The 15,467-nt window shown below is 39.7% G+C and overlaps 1 protein-coding gene and 1 long non-coding RNA gene across 3 annotated transcripts in view; one reads left to right on the top strand and one right to left on the bottom strand.

Moving 5' to 3' along the window:
• Positions 1–11,742, top strand: part of LOC133270333 (uncharacterized) — a 195,832-nt gene extending 184,090 nt beyond the window's left edge. The window contains exons 4-5 of the long non-coding RNA XR_009743746.1: positions 8,471–8,587; positions 11,111–11,742. This is a non-coding gene — a long non-coding RNA (uncharacterized LOC133270333). The remainder of the gene's footprint in view (positions 1–8,470; positions 8,588–11,110) is intronic.
• CA10 (carbonic anhydrase 10) overlaps positions 1–15,467 on the bottom strand; it is a 192,750-nt gene that overhangs the window by 113,285 nt on the left and 63,998 nt on the right. For both annotated transcript variants that reach the window (XM_061455427.1, XM_061455426.1), the window contains one exon: positions 4,977–5,119. In XM_061455427.1, coding sequence (XP_061311411.1) covers positions 4,977–5,119 — 143 coding nt within the window. The remainder of the gene's footprint in view (positions 1–4,976; positions 5,120–15,467) is intronic.

The raw sequence follows: 15,467 nt of genomic DNA, 5'->3' as shown, positions 1-15,467 counted from the left end.
TTGAACACATCAAGCTGCACATCTGAGTCCCCACATATTGATTCAATCTCAAGATTATCACTGAAGTGATAAGGAAACAGTAGATTATCACTGAAGTGATAAGGAAACAGTACAGAGACAGACCTAGACCCTAAATATATGTTTTTCCCTGAATATGGTCTAACAGCAAAGTTTGCAAGCATTTCTGAAATAATAAGCATTTTTTCCTGTTCTGAAGTCAGTGATGAGGACGAACAAACAAGCTACTTGAACCTGCTGGCTTCATTTTATGTTCACACATCTGAGAACATGCAATACTGCACCACTATTAGAAGTGGCAAACAATTATTTAAGCTGCAATACTATATTTCATTTTTTATTCATTAAAGTTTTTGATGTTTGCACCAGACTTTTGACTTTCTGAAACTGCTCTAAATCAAACCAGCATATTATTAAGCTCTCCAAAAATTCATCACAAGTCAGTTTACAGATGACATTGATGTCTTATTGCTATCCATTCCTCCTGGACCATTTCTAACAATTCATTTTTTATATTCCTGCAGTGCTGAAATATGGTTCACACCAATATCTGTCCTTTTAGTAATCACCAAAGCAAAGCTTGGCAGTTGTCATATATTACACTCTTGAGAAAAATGCTAGTAATACTCTGAATTGATTGAACAGCATGGAATCAGAACTAGCTGGCAGAGAAACCATTTAACTGATTTCAATTCATAAATCTCTTTTCTCCTCTCTTATTTTAGTTTAGAAACTGCTAAATATTGCCATTATCTTGTGATGCCTAGAATGAACCAATTATTTATAAAGACATTAATTTAAATAATACGTGATTGCAGTCATTAATATCTATATGAGAAGGCAGACTTATGGATTGTACCGAGTAACTTTTATTTATGCACACGGAGCTAGAGAATGTATGTAGCAGCCTTTGGCCAGCAGACATCGATTTGTTTATTTCCCAGGAGGTCAACAGCAGGTCCAATGTCCTTCCCTGTCTTAAAAATACAGGGATTCTAAACAGAACTTTACCTGCTTTAGACAACAATTTAAGTCCTTGCGCATGACCTAAAATGATTAGTAAGACAGCTGCTTATGAGACATGGTTTAATTAACTGTCAGGGATGCGCTTAGTGTCTGAAGCAAATACTGTTACTTAACGCGTTTAGGAGGAGAAAAAAGAAATATGGCCAAGGGCTGTAGCTCAGTCTTAGAGAATTTTGGAAACATAGCTCTTGAATTTAAGTCCACAGAGAATCAGGAGATCAAAGGCAGATAGATGAATTTTGAGGGAGTAAAGGCAGAGCTCTTGGAGTAGAGACACTGCCAGCACTTGTGAATGGAGAAAGAAAACTCAGCAGAGAACTAGCTCAGTGGGAAGTGAGGTGGTTTGTTCACCCTCTACTATCATCCATGACAGTCTGGAAATCATAGAGTGGGTTAGAAGTGACCTTAAAGCTCATCCAGTTCCAAGCCTCTGCCACGGGCAGGGACACCTTCCATTAGACCAGGTTGCTCAAAGCCTCATCTGAAACCTGTAGTGTTTGCTGCCTGTATGTCACTTGACTACACTGGTCTGTCAGTAGAGTCATTCTGTTGTCCTGTTGCTGACTGTCTTGGTGCTTATTTGAATCTAAAGAAAAAACCCAGAGGAAGTTCCAGAGCGGAGAGTGTGATTTGCATATTAGTAAGAGTTTGTATTGTTTATTAAAAAGAACTTTATCTGAAATGGACTGCATGTTAAATTCACTAGAATTGGTAATCCAGAGACAAAGCTGGGCCTGAGAGAGAACTGAAACCTGGGGAATTTCCTCAAAAGCAACATTTCTTCTGGGGAATCTGTCTGTGTGTAAACTCATTAAACATCTTGGGCTGAGATTCTGGATCCTGAAATCCAATTATTTGTACCAGTGCTATTCAGCCTCCAGGACCTAAGAAGCCACTTTCTCAGGAAATGGAGAAGCACAAACATACAAAATAACAGCACAATTTAGAAAAACATCTGATGGTGCTGGAATCATAAATCGCACGACCCGATACCGCCCTGCGATCTTTGGGCAGTACATAGAGCAGTGTATCACTGCTCACTGGAATGTTATTGTGAAGAACTGGATCAAAGTGTAAGTATCTGGCAGATTGTGCTGCCATCCCTTTTGCTCCTAAACGGAATGGGGAGAATTTTCTTCTTGGCCTCAAATCAGAAGTGACTATTTAGTCACCAGGCCCCTACTACTTGTAGGCTGCAGGGTAGATGACAGTGATGATGTCCTTTACACTCTCCTTTCAGACTGTTCCTTTTCTTTAGGAAAAAGAGAATTACTATTTTATTCCCAAGTGATCTAAAAAATGTAGGATAGTCTCAGTGATGCCTACCATTAATAATATTGAAATAAAATAAACTCTCTTAACAGAATCGGTTAGAAAGGTATGTTCTTAAGGTGGAATCTTTGGTCATAAATTCTGTAATGGAATCGTTTGGAATAGTTTTAGTCTGCTGAGGTGGAAGCTGAGAACTAAACGGATAACTAGCTTACAGAAATTAAGCAATGCTTCCCCCTCCCTGTAATAATAAAGGCCAAAGAGAAATGAGTGGTAAGGAATGAAAGAGTTAGGAGGAAGTATTAAGGCAGTGATTGTATCACCCAGATACGTGTTATCTGAATTTCTTCAGACTGGTCTTTGATTCCGTTCCTGTGGGTGAGCCCTTTGTGTTCCTTCTTGAGTTAATTGCAAAAGTGAAGCACACAAAGCAGAAATGTTGTTTTCCAAAATAACTATTTGAGTTTTGCAGCTGAAATAAACCCAAGTTCTACTTCAATAGCAAAACATTTTGTTAAAAATCTGAAGTTACTGTGCCAAGAGCAACTGTACTGTTTCCTTCCATCAAGCTGTCTCTTAAGGCTTGACTCTCCTCCCAGCTCCCTTTTCAAGAGAGGTGTATAATTTTGATTCTGTGTGCAAGTAGCTGTCTCTCTTGTTCACTGTGCATGGGAGCTAGCTTATTATAACTTTGATTTGAAACTGTTTCAAATCCCTTTTTTATTTATTCACCATTTTTCTTAGGATCAGTTCCATAAAATCCTTTCATGTACAGCATAATCACAGTGAAGTCTTGTCTAAGAAATTCCCTGGCTGCTATATGAATTGGTTCGTTGCCCTGAAAACTGAAGTGCTTCAGCCCGTATGAAACACACCTCCATTTTTAACATAGAAAAAAACATTACCAAAATTGAACACAAATACGCCACCTGCCAAATCAAATCCTCACTGAAGCCTCAACTATGAGCAAAGAATTTGTTTAAGGCATTAAAACTGCAATCTTCTCAAAGGAGGATTTTGATTCAATCATTTCAGAAACCTCTCTAGAACAGGTGAAGCACAACGTTCTTGTAACATGATAGAAGCAGGATAACATTTGTGAGTGTGGTAGGAACACCTCATTACTGATAGAGCATCCCAGGTTATCAGTGCCTCCGATACCTTATTAATACTCGGACATTTGCTTCACCCTCAGCTGGTACAAGAAACAGCTGAATCCTTAAGACTGCTAAAGACATTAAATATTCTAAAACACCTGGCTTTTACTCACTGACACCTTCCATTTACTTTTGTCCTTGATTGTCACATTATGTCATGTTGTGTCATACTGTAATTCATAAATAATGTGAAATATTTCAACCATTATATAAATTGCAGAGTCAATAAAACTCTTTTTTTGTATCAAGATGAAAAACCTCAATGCATATCTGTTTAAAAACAAAAATATATATATTACCCTGAAATTTGGGCCATCATTGAAAGCATTATAGTCCTTCAGTAACACCACCATTTCATCATTTCCATGATGAAGCTTACATCGATAGTAATGTGCACATGTACCACCAGAAACTCAATGGGAAGTATGGATCGAAGTTCTAACATCTCACACTGTTTCCAGCAGCAATCTCATTTGTCAAGACAACAGGAGAAGAGAAATCATTTTGGAATAACCTTTTGTTAGACTCTTTTGATTTTTCCAGTGCTGTAAGCCACAGTGCCTTTTCATCTGCACTGTTGTGTATTACAGGTTTAACAAAAGAGAACCGCCTGCATGGAATAAGCAACATAATATTTAAAAACCCCTTTTAAGCAACCTGCACATAAGGGAAACAAAACCACAATGATCCAAGGACTATTTCCAAGAGTGCCAACAGCTTCAAGATGGTTTTTATTATACAAAATAACTTTACAATTGAAAAGTATCAACCCTTCAGTTGAACAAACAGAATTGATAACTTCATTACTTGAGGACCGTCCTAGCCTAGAAGTTGAGGTTCCCAAACCACAAGTAGACACATTACCTAACCCAGCCTGACTCTGTTTTCATACCTCAGTTCATTGAGATGTACTTTCCAAATCTGGGTAACAAGGTTTCTAGATACATGATTTAAAAAATATTATTGGTCAGAAACAGTGGTTAATAAAACAGTCAGGAGTGGTGGCCACTTTTCAACAAGAATTACCATGCTGATTTTAGATGAGTTTTTCATAACATAAAGATGCTCATGCCTTCCTACCCCTTTATGTTATGGCACTGCAACGCGATCCTAATTTGGATGACCAAAAGAAGGTCTCGGCCATTTTAAATAACCTGGTCCCTTCCAACCTGGTATTTTTATGACTTTAGAATAACCCCTTTAAAATGCTACTCAGGATGAACATTAATTTTAATTATAAATATTGAGTTTCTAAGTGAGATGCTATTATTTCTGACAGCAGAGTTTCAAGTAATGGTTACTATGAAAAAGACAACCAGAAATGTGTAGTTGCTATTTCTCCATCAGTAATGAAATCGTGTGATTTGTAAAACACTACATTGTTATTCTGCCTTGCAGCTGACTGAGACAAAAGTGTACATGCTTTAGAAACATAAAATAGAGCAAATGTTTGTAAGTCTAGTAACTTCTTGGTTTTATACCAGAGCAGGATAGAACACGTACCTTTCTTCCCCCTGTGTTTATGCGAAGTGGAGTTAGGAAGGGATCAAAAATCATATGGCTGGTTTCAATATTGACAGGTGACTGTCTTTTCCCAACAGAGCAAAGATTCCAAGCTGAGTTCACCAAACCCCAAAAGGAGGGAACTGCAAAATATAAAGAAGTGCAAGTTTAAGAAAAGTCTGGAAAGATGAGAGAAATACATGCAAGGCAGATGGCTAGATGATTAAACTTGTCATCTTGTCTGCTCACACACACTGAAACTGAAAACAGGCAAAATCACCTAATATTTGAAATGTAAAACTTCATGCACAAAGACCAAAGCATATTGTTTCATATGGTTTTGTATCCAAATAGAAGGTTGATTGTGTTTTTTTTCTTTTGAAGGTATCTAGATGTAATCCCACATCCAATCATAAGTAGCTCCTTTCCTGTTAGTATTACAGAATATTTACTGAGCAATAGCATTAGTCCTTTTGCTAATTTTGCACACATTCAGTGTGTCCATGGACTGAAACCATCCTATTCTACTCTACATTTTGAAAGTCTTCATATTTACAAGAAATCACTAAAACCCTCAGTATTATTATAAGGGAAACTCACATGTCGTAGTTCCAGAGAACAGGCCTGCTCTCTAGACAGGTTCTACTGATTTCTCTTCCATTCACCTAAACCTTTCTTTAGTCTAAGTTTTGATCTAAAAAAATGTTGTTGGAAAAGCCATACTCTGGTGGTAAAGGATAGTTCCTTCCCTACACGTGCTTGGAACATGGAAGTGAGTTACTTTCTGTACCCCTAACTGGAAAAAAAATGTGATGCAACACTATACTACTTCTTATCAGGTACCTGCAGGCTGAAAGTTATATTGCATCGGACCTGCAATTTATAGACAAGTACAACCTGAACTTCTCTTTGGGTGCTGAAAAAATTTCTTACTAAATGAGTAAAGAGCAAGTAACAAGGTACACAAAGGACACATTTATATTCAGGTCTCTACACTGTCCCTGTCTGAAATGTATAAGGTAACTTTGACTTTATCAGGATTATTCTGCACTTTTATGTGGCAGGTGGAAATTTCAGTGATGCAAATGTTGATGCCTTTCTTCGCTTTATTCTTTTTACATGCTGCTAGAAGTTTTCATCATCTTTATCCTCAAACCATTCTTCTAATTTACAAACTATGTGACAAAGCCTGTAGATCTAGGCTGGAGAATGGGTTGTGCCTGATGCCTGGGCAGGGGCTCAGGTGTTTTTCCCAGAGGGCAGAGCTGAAAACAACCCATCAGCTGCTCATTAAAAGCTTTTTGGTTGCTGTTGCTGGTTGTGTGCTGGGTTCTGCAGTGTGACTGCTTGGTTCTGTTTGTAGTTTTTGCTATTCTAATGGGAGCTACAGAGAGTTTTGGCTGCATTTGAACTTTTGGGCTGTAGTAGACTTAACCCAATGGGAAGATGGTCCCTGGAGGAGAGACAGGTGGAAGTGGCTCATCTTGGTGAGTGTTTTCCTATTGTGTTTTACAGGACAATTCAGTTCTTTCTGCCCTCAAAGTTTGAGTGTACTCAGGTATAAAACTTTGGTTGGGTTAATGTATAGCTTCATGTAAGATTTCTACAAAAGCAAATAAATGTTAAGGCTATTTTTAGGCTATTGCTTGCATGGCAAAACTTCAGCATGAGTGTCTACACAGAAGCTACGGAAGTGTTCTGCAGTTGTTGAGTATCTGCCTGAAGTTCATAAGCTGTTGTCCACAGATATTACTTTTACTCCTAAGTATCTGAAAACTCAGTTTTTGGCTGAAGCTGCCTCTTTCCCTGTGCTGGCTTGTCTGCATCTACAGGTGCTACGCTTGCAGGTGAACACAAACAGCCCTGCAGGGATCCAAGTGATACAGCCACAACTGACATGTTACAGCTAGCAAACTTAGTTTCCTTGCATACAATTTCGAAGTAAACATGTGTTATTAATACTTTAAATTGACCAGTGAAATACCTTTTTCTAACACCTGACATGGACAAGCAAATCAGCTCACATGCAGAGCCCCAGAAGGGTGACTACTCTTTGCATGTGCTGCAGGAAATCTGTGAGGGATCACAGTGTAATGTTCTATGACTCTGGGAAAGCAAAGAGCAGCTTTGCACCCCATATAGCTATTTGCTATAGCACCCCAAAAGGCTAAAATGGCAGATGCCCACATCAAATCATGTCAGTAGTCTTTCATGTGAATAATAAACCCTGGTTGCATCCACCCCACAGAGGGTCAGATGGGAGGCCTTTAAATCAAGCAAAGCCTTGTGTGATAAGGAAAATGAACAGGCAGTATGGTCTTAAAAATATATTTGGCTTCTGTTTACCCTCCCAATGAATTCCCACTTCCACTGGGGACTTGCAAGACTACAGAAGTTCCCAGAGTGTGCTAAATAATAGTGCTAATGCTTTGAAATGGGAATAAAGAAACGTTAGTGCAATTAAAAATAAAGCAGAGCATGCTTAATTATTTGTGCTTTTTCTTCAGAGAAATACCACAGGATCTTCAGTTTCTGTCAGAGAAAATCCCTGTTTATGCAGAAGCCTAAAATAAAAGTGTAGGTTAATTGAGGCAGCCTGGTTTCCCTGGATAAATCCCCCTGTGTTTTTATTAAAAAAAGATAAATTAATGATAAAAATAAATGAATGATGAAACTGTAGAGTTGTGGGTTCAAGAGGGAAAACATTAAAAGGGAAATCTGTGTCTTGAATGGTTTCCAGTATTATTAAAGAAGATCCGGGCAGAAGTACTCTTGATATTGGTAAAACAATTCTTTAGCAAGCTGTTTAAAAATAAACCAACTCGATCGGGTAAGTGCAATAAAATGGCAAGTTAAACAGGTTAGTCCCTTATGTTTAAGTTCATACGAGTTAAAGAGTTTGTGATGCAACTGGGTTGTCCCGGAAAAGCTTTACTGGAAAATAGCTGCTGTGAGAAGATCACAGAATCTCAGACTGGTTTGGGTTGGAAAGGACCTTATGATCATTAAGATCATTCAGTTCCACCTCCCTGCCATGGGCAAGGACATGTCACAGTAGTCCAGGTTGCTCCAAGCCCTATCCAGCCTGGCCTTGAGCACTGCCAGGGATGGAGCATTTGCCACTTCTTTGGAACACCCAGTGTCTCACCACCCACACAGTAAAGAAATATTTCCTTATATCTAACCTGCTTAAGTTTAAACCCATTACCCCTTGTGCAATAAAGCTATAGAAGCCCTTCCTGTAATATTTGACCTCCCTGGCCAGACTCAGTTCTAACTGGGCCTTATCTTTCCTATACCTCATCACTAACTTCATGAACAACACCCCTGTATTCTCCACAAGCCATCTGTCTTCACTTCCACCTTCTATAAGCTTTCTTTTTCCTTCTGAGTTTTCTCAGCAGCCCCTTATCCATCCATGGAGGCCTCCTGGCCTTCCTGCCCTGTTTCCTTCTGGTCGGCATGTTTTACAATGGTATTTCTGTTTTTGACAGGGAGCCCCTGCACTCTGTACACTGCCTGTCACACCAGCTGAGCGCCAGGAAGTCAAGAAGGTGGAGCTCCAATACTGCGATGCTGCGCTGCAAAGGTTACACTTGTCACCTGGACATGTAAGTCTGTGTTGAAATCCTTGATTTCTTACATGCCTAGGGAGCTCATGCTAAGAATGTCTCCAGTGTGTGCTTGTTGCTAGGTCTGTTATGTCTGGCTAAACAAAGAGGAAGTGTAGCAATGGAAAACTTATCCCGGTGATTGGAGTGACTTTGCTTATGCTTCTTCAGCTGCAGGTTAATTAAGGCTGACTGACCTCTGACTGCACACCTAAGTTAACCAGTGGATGGGGATATTATGCAATATTAATATCTGATTACGTTTAATTAATGTAATTAGTGCTGCTGCTTAGATGCTCAAAGTAATAGAAAAGTATTCAGAACCATAATGGAAAAATCCAAGAAGGCTTCATGTAGGAAACCAAGGCTTAAATTAAACACATGGCCTTAGTTAACTGTTTAGTCTAAACAGATGAGTGCACTGAACATAGGAAAACATATTAAAACACGTATTATGATTCCAGCTTAGCTAACAGACATGAGTCCACTAAGGGTCAAGTCATTAATGAAACAGTATCTCACTCCCCACGATTGCGTTGGGTTTCCATTAAAATCTAGTTATGTATAAATGGGAATACGCTGCATCTTTGTGTGTGTGTATTTCTGAAGCATTTTAGGCAGAAGCCTTGCTCCTGAGCTGTGCAGGAACTAGTTGGCATGCAGCTCACATACTACCTTACAATCTCATTTAACAAGGTTCTCTAGCTATGGTTATACTACCAGAAGTTTCTCTATACTGATCATGTCATCTCTGCCTTCGTCAATAAATCCCTGTAAATTTATATTGCTTGAGAGCTGATTTGTTGCAAACATGTTACATAGAAATAAGGTGATAAGTTTTTGGCTGATCACTGTCGTGCCTTCCACCGTCTCAGAAAGAAAATTGGATAAATCCAAACTTTATTTCCTCTATTTGTTGGCACACGACAGACAAGAAACTTTGTGTGATACGATGAGGGGGACTGCTTATATTTTATACCTATACAAAAATCTCTGATGTCCTTATTCAGCCTCTATCTTATTGCAGCTGCTCTTTTTTTTTTCAATTTACTGGAAACAATTTATATTGAGATGTATGAAGATGCTCTAGTATCAGCACGACACAATAGAATGAGGGATTCTGATGGCTTTTGCCAAACCTATGCATAACAACAGTGAAATAATAGCAGCTAGAAGATAAAGCAAAGATTGAATGCTGTTCTCCTAGTGATGAGTACCAAGGATTTGCCAAAATAAACACAAGCTTCCCCTCTCCAGAGAAAAGCAGTGCGTGAACACTGTCCCTTAAGGATGCCCTCCTGTGGGTACAGCAAACCTGCATTTAAGCATAATGGTACTGTCTGTAGCGTGTGCTGATGGACAAGTCTGCATCCATGCTGGGAGAGGAGGCAGTAGTTTTCCCAGCATGGGATCAGAGGTGCATGCTGTGTACATCTTAATGACTTTATCTAAGAAATAAAATGGTGCTAGACTCAAGAGGTCCAGGTCGCGAAAGGGATGTGGATGGTTAAGCGGTATCTCCTCATAACTTGTCTGGCTGTTGAGGGCTTATTTACATAAAAATGTCTCAGAGTTCTGTCCCATGCTCTGTTTCTCCATCTTGGTCTTAGCAAAGCCATGAAGAGTTTGTAGCTAGAATCCAGTTTTTATGGTGCTTATTTTTATAGGTGCTTATTTTTCCCAAGGTATCTGCTACTGGTCAGTGTCAATAATAGCAGATGGAGTCTAGTCAAGACAGTAAAGTTATTTGTGTTGTTCTGCACTGAGACTGTGACTTCCTCTTTGAAGTTTGCTCAACTTCCCAGAGCACAGATTCTCTGAATTCATGTTACTCTAAAGTTCATGTAAGCTTGTTCATGCAGCAGATCCTTGTTTATATATTTAAGCTTTAGCATCAGCCCTGGCGATAGCATAAAACACAATCAGATTGTATTTGTGCAGCAATTATTCTTGCCCTGTGTAATTACTGGTCCCTCAGATAAAATCTCAAGCTACTTTATTGAAGCTGGGAATTGAAACCACAGAGAGAATCAGCTATCTATGTACATCAATAAAGCAGTCCATTAATTATTTCCACCTACTCAACTTGAAGAAAATTACCATACTAATGCCTCTGGATAACCACACGACCTGCTCTGCTTCTACATAAAAGCCAAACATAAAGTCATAGCAGCTTTGAGAGATAAATTGGGAACACCAAAGAAATAAGAGAGTACAGAATGGCATTCATGTAAGCAATTGGTCACAGAAATCTCCAGACTGCAGTAATATTAGACAGTATCACAATGGTTTCAAATTTGAGAACTGAAAGCATTCTGGTTTCTTTCCAAGAAGCAGAAAGTTGATAGCTGGAGTATATCCTCCAGAGTAAGACAGCATCGCTATTAGTGAAAAAATACTAAAAACTATTAAAATAGATCTTGAAACATATCAAAAAATGAAAATTGTGAAGAACTCTAGCAGCATCCTGTTACATACTGCTCATTCCATAGTTTTCAAATGTCATCTTCCCTCTGTATGAAGGGTTCTCAATGACAGGAGAAGTTCAACAACTGCACAGGCTAAACAAGAAAGAACAGAAAACTGAGAGAGGGAAATGAGAAGTTAAGATTCTGGGGAGAGATTTTCTCTCAAAACGTGTTAGTTTCTTGCTATGCCTTTAACAGAAACATCTTGCAATACCCTCTTCAATTTACTTTTAAAATTATAGATGCTTATTTCTGCCTAATTAAACATTTTCTTCAATTAAGAGTATTACCTGGAAAGAAGTACTTAGCAATCACCATTAGTGACCACTAACCTTGCAAAGCTTTTCCTTATTTTAATCCACACATTTGGGATACCAGTGCAGAAAAAACTACCACTTCTTTCATTACACTGATTCCACCAGACTCATTCACTATTATAAATTACGTTAATCTTAGGGTAAAGAGCAGTTATACAACAGTATGTAATTAGCTTTTTCTCTCCCACACTGCTACACTCAAATACTACATTAATGTTTCCCCAAAATATAGGTCAGCTGTTTAAAAGGTACTCATAGATGCTTTTCATATTAGCCCTTCATTTTGCATCATTTGTATGGCAGGAGTAGGAAGGGGTGTATCTACAGGCAGAGGTATAGCCAGGTCTAAAACTAAGCTATTTCAGTAACGATCTTCTGGGGCCATGGTTACTACTGTTCTGAAAATACAATGTACTCCTTTCTCTCTGTATATCCTTTTGATTGGAATGAGTTTGGGGAAAACTGTCTTCCTGTGTCATGTTAGTAACGTTGCTGATGTTGATGGGTTTAGCATAAATGTATCTCAAGAAATGGAAATGAAAACCAATTAAAGTGTATTTGGTTTAAGGGTCAAAAAGAAACTGGGATGTTTAGCGGAACTGGCGCAGATTGCTCATTGGAATGCTGGTCCTGGGTAAAGGAAATCCTTCTCGGTAAAAGAGATAAAGACGAAAAAGGGGAGGGGATGAAGGCAACAGCTTCTTCTTTTCTCCACCCAAGGCACTGAGCATACACATGGGGCTGGATCAGTGCCTGTATCTGCCATATGCTGGGCTCCCTTATTATGTCTGCCAATGCTTGGGATGCCTGTATGAGTAACAGGATGCATCGGTTACTTGCCAATCAGCTGGCAGTTTCTAATCAAGCCTGGTCAGGCCCTCAGTCATCAATTGCTGCCAGGGTTCAACAGAATCCCCTCAAAGTGGGCAAAGAACACGTTGGCTATCACAGCTGAGGAAGTTTGCCTGACACTCATTGTAATTTGTGGGGTGGAAAAGAGGGAGAGTTTGGCCTGGATTTAAATGTAGACTGAAAGGGACAAAGACGAAATGCAAAAGAGCTGAGATGGTGGTTCTGTCCTTTAAATACAGCTTTGCACTGACATGCAGGAAACCCAGATTTGAGCTATTGTATGATCCCTGGAAGTAACCTTTCCTCTTCATGTTTCTTCATCTTTTGCTCTTCTGTTTGTGCTGTGGTTCATGATGTGAAAGTGGGCACTATGGCTGTTTCTATTAACTGCTCTGAGGCAGGGTGAGTGAGATCTAAGGTTCTAAAGAAGATCCAGAAGGACAGTGAAGAAAACTTCACATAGATGAAATGGAACACTGGAGAAAGTTGTTCAGAGAGAAGTAATTTGAAACTTATTGTTTTAAGGAAAGGAGAAAGACTGCCTATCCAGCAGATAATTTGAGCTCTGTTCTGTGGATTCAGCTTTATTTTAATGTCTTTGGGATACTATTGATCCTTTTGCTGAAAAGTATAAATGAAAGAAGGAAAAAAAAAAACAACCTACAGAAGACAGCATATTTATTTTATCAGAAGTGCTCATTCTGGCTATCCCAGTGCTTCACAGCATGCTGTTACTAAACCAAACATAACTCTCAGGTAGTGAGTTGGAATTTAACTACTTCTAGTCAAAGTCAGTATAGGTCTGCATATGGTTAGCACTTCCTTTGTTAGGATAAATAAAATAAAGCATCACATTCTGAAACTGCAGGGCGTTAAGGGATTCAGTTTGGACAAGGCAGGCACTGTAGCATGAGAGTTACATGTAAGGAGCACCCAGTAGGGGTTAACCAGTCCCATTCTCCAAAGCACTTGTGTGTGTGACAGCAGCCTCTTGAGAGTTTCTTGTAGCTCTGTACTACACTGGTTTTCCAGAAGACTCTTACAGCTAATGACAGCAAATAATGCAGAAATGTCCTGACTTGCAAAGACAAGTGAGGAGCAGCCAGAGAGTTCACTACTGCGCGCTGCAGTTCATATCTGTAATGACAGTCCAAGACAGAAACACTGATGTTCTGTGCTCTCGTATTTTCTAGAGTAATCAGATTTCCCTGACCTCATTCCACCGGGCTCTGCCCCTGCCTGGGGATGCTGTTTCCACAGTGAGATTACCAAAGCTCTAACTTTGATTGTTCTTGGAAAGGCCAGAGGTCCTTAGGACAGCTGAGTAGATTGCATTTACAGGCTGGAAAGAAAGTTGTCTGGGCAATGCTGATGTCTTAGAAGTCCAATGTGGTGCTGCCAAGCCACAACTCTAAACAGTTTAGATGCATTACTACAAAATATTTTGGAGTGGAAAGAAACCCTGGCCTCTCGTCAGCTCTTGCATCAAATTATTCAGCTATCCAGTGAGTGATCTACTGCTTTTCCTAATGATAGTTACAGTCTCATGAGCTGGCATATCTGTTTTGAAAGAATCCAATCACCGCATCCTTGCTAACAGGTTGTACATGTAGTTCGTGGCACACCGTCTTTACAGATGGGCTGCTGCTGAGCACAGAAACCCACCTGATCGTTACCGGGGGGGGGGGGGATTTTGCTCTCAAGTACCAAATGATTCATTTTAAATACTTCTGGGTTGTTTCTGCTACCCTGTGTGTACAACAGGCAGAAGTAGAACACATTTAGTGGTCCCTCTGACTTGGGATAGACCTGGCTGCATGGGAGTCCCAGTAGCTAAGGTAGAGGACTCTCACTTTCTCTCTTCACCCTTCCTCCTGATTGTCTGTATCTTGCTGTTCTCTACAAAACATGACAAACTCTTTGCACCTGAACTGCTGTCTGAGATGTAAGTGGATAGCTGAGTGCCAAGGTGTTCTTTTAGTTCATGCCACATGATCTGATTTCTGTATTCTGTGTGCACACCACAGCACACCTACCTTGCATAGGAAATGCGATGGTTTCCTATCCAGCAAATTCTTGCATTATGAATTAGCCGAATGCCAGGTGGTAACTGATATAATGAGTGTAAGGCTGGGTATTATTATGGTTTTCAGAAATGCTGAAATGCATTCTCTGGATTCTCTGAAATTAGGGGTGAAAATAAAGGGAGATGGAAAAGGATTTGCTTTTTCTTGAAAAACTGGGCCACTTACATAATGTGAAAATTCTGTCAGTGTGGTGTCTGGTCCAGAAAATCCCATACAAACAACATAAATACTGAATACATTCTTAAAGAGGAAAGAAACTGCACTGGTGCAGGACTATCTGTACAACCCCTACAGACCAGAGAAGAAATGACATTATTCATCTTCACCAAATGGCTGGGGAGACATCTCGTGTTGTACACATCCTCCCTCTTCCAACTCCAAACCTGCTTCTGCTCATTAGAGACAGGCAGGTGGGTTTGTCCGTGGTCCCACTGGTTTTTGTGGCAAATGCAAGGCAGATACTACACACTTACATTTTTGCATACCTATTACTCAAACAAGCTTTCTGGATTTAATATGGACTTGCCATTATTAGGAACTCCTCTCCCATTGGATTAATTGCCATATCTGTTGTTCAAATAGCCTGAATTCTGTCTAATGGCAAGGTCATGTTTCACACCTTTTGTTCCATTAATGCATTCAGTTTTGCATTATGCTGTGAGTTTGAGCTTCCCAACAACCTTGCTGATCTTGCTGAGGCTGCTTTTGGAGAGAGATACAGCAAATGAAACTGCTGAGCTCTGCTGTCAGTGAGGAAACATTCTGCAAATATATTGGTTTTCACAAGGCTGTGAAGGTTCTTAAATACTCACGTAAATGTGTGCTTAATGATACCAGTAAGTGTTTTCTCATCTACTTTGAAGTTTGTGCATTTGCAGTCAAACACAGAGAAATGCTCTGCAGCATCCCATCAGACAGGCTAACTGGGAAGGTTCTCAAGCTGGTTTTTTTCTGCAAACAACCCCCCCTCAAACCCCTCCACTCTCCCAGCCCCGCGAAATGCATCAGCAAGAATTGATGCAGGTAATGGGCAAGGGGTGGACTCTCCCTCTTGATGTAAGATAGGGTTTGGAAATGCGCTGCTCTGCTGCCATCAGTGCGTGAAAATAGAAGCGCATTGCCTTGATGTGGAAAGCCAACAGGAATAACAGAGTTG

This window comes from Pezoporus flaviventris, unplaced genomic scaffold (genome assembly GCF_033815535.1).
Source record: "Pezoporus flaviventris isolate CSIRO_AGI_PZ_B2104156 unplaced genomic scaffold, CSIRO_AGI_Pfla_v1 ptg000020l, whole genome shotgun sequence".
NCBI lineage: Eukaryota > Metazoa > Chordata > Aves > Psittaciformes > Psittacidae > Pezoporus > Pezoporus flaviventris.
This window is presented reverse-complemented; position numbering and strand designations above follow the sequence as displayed.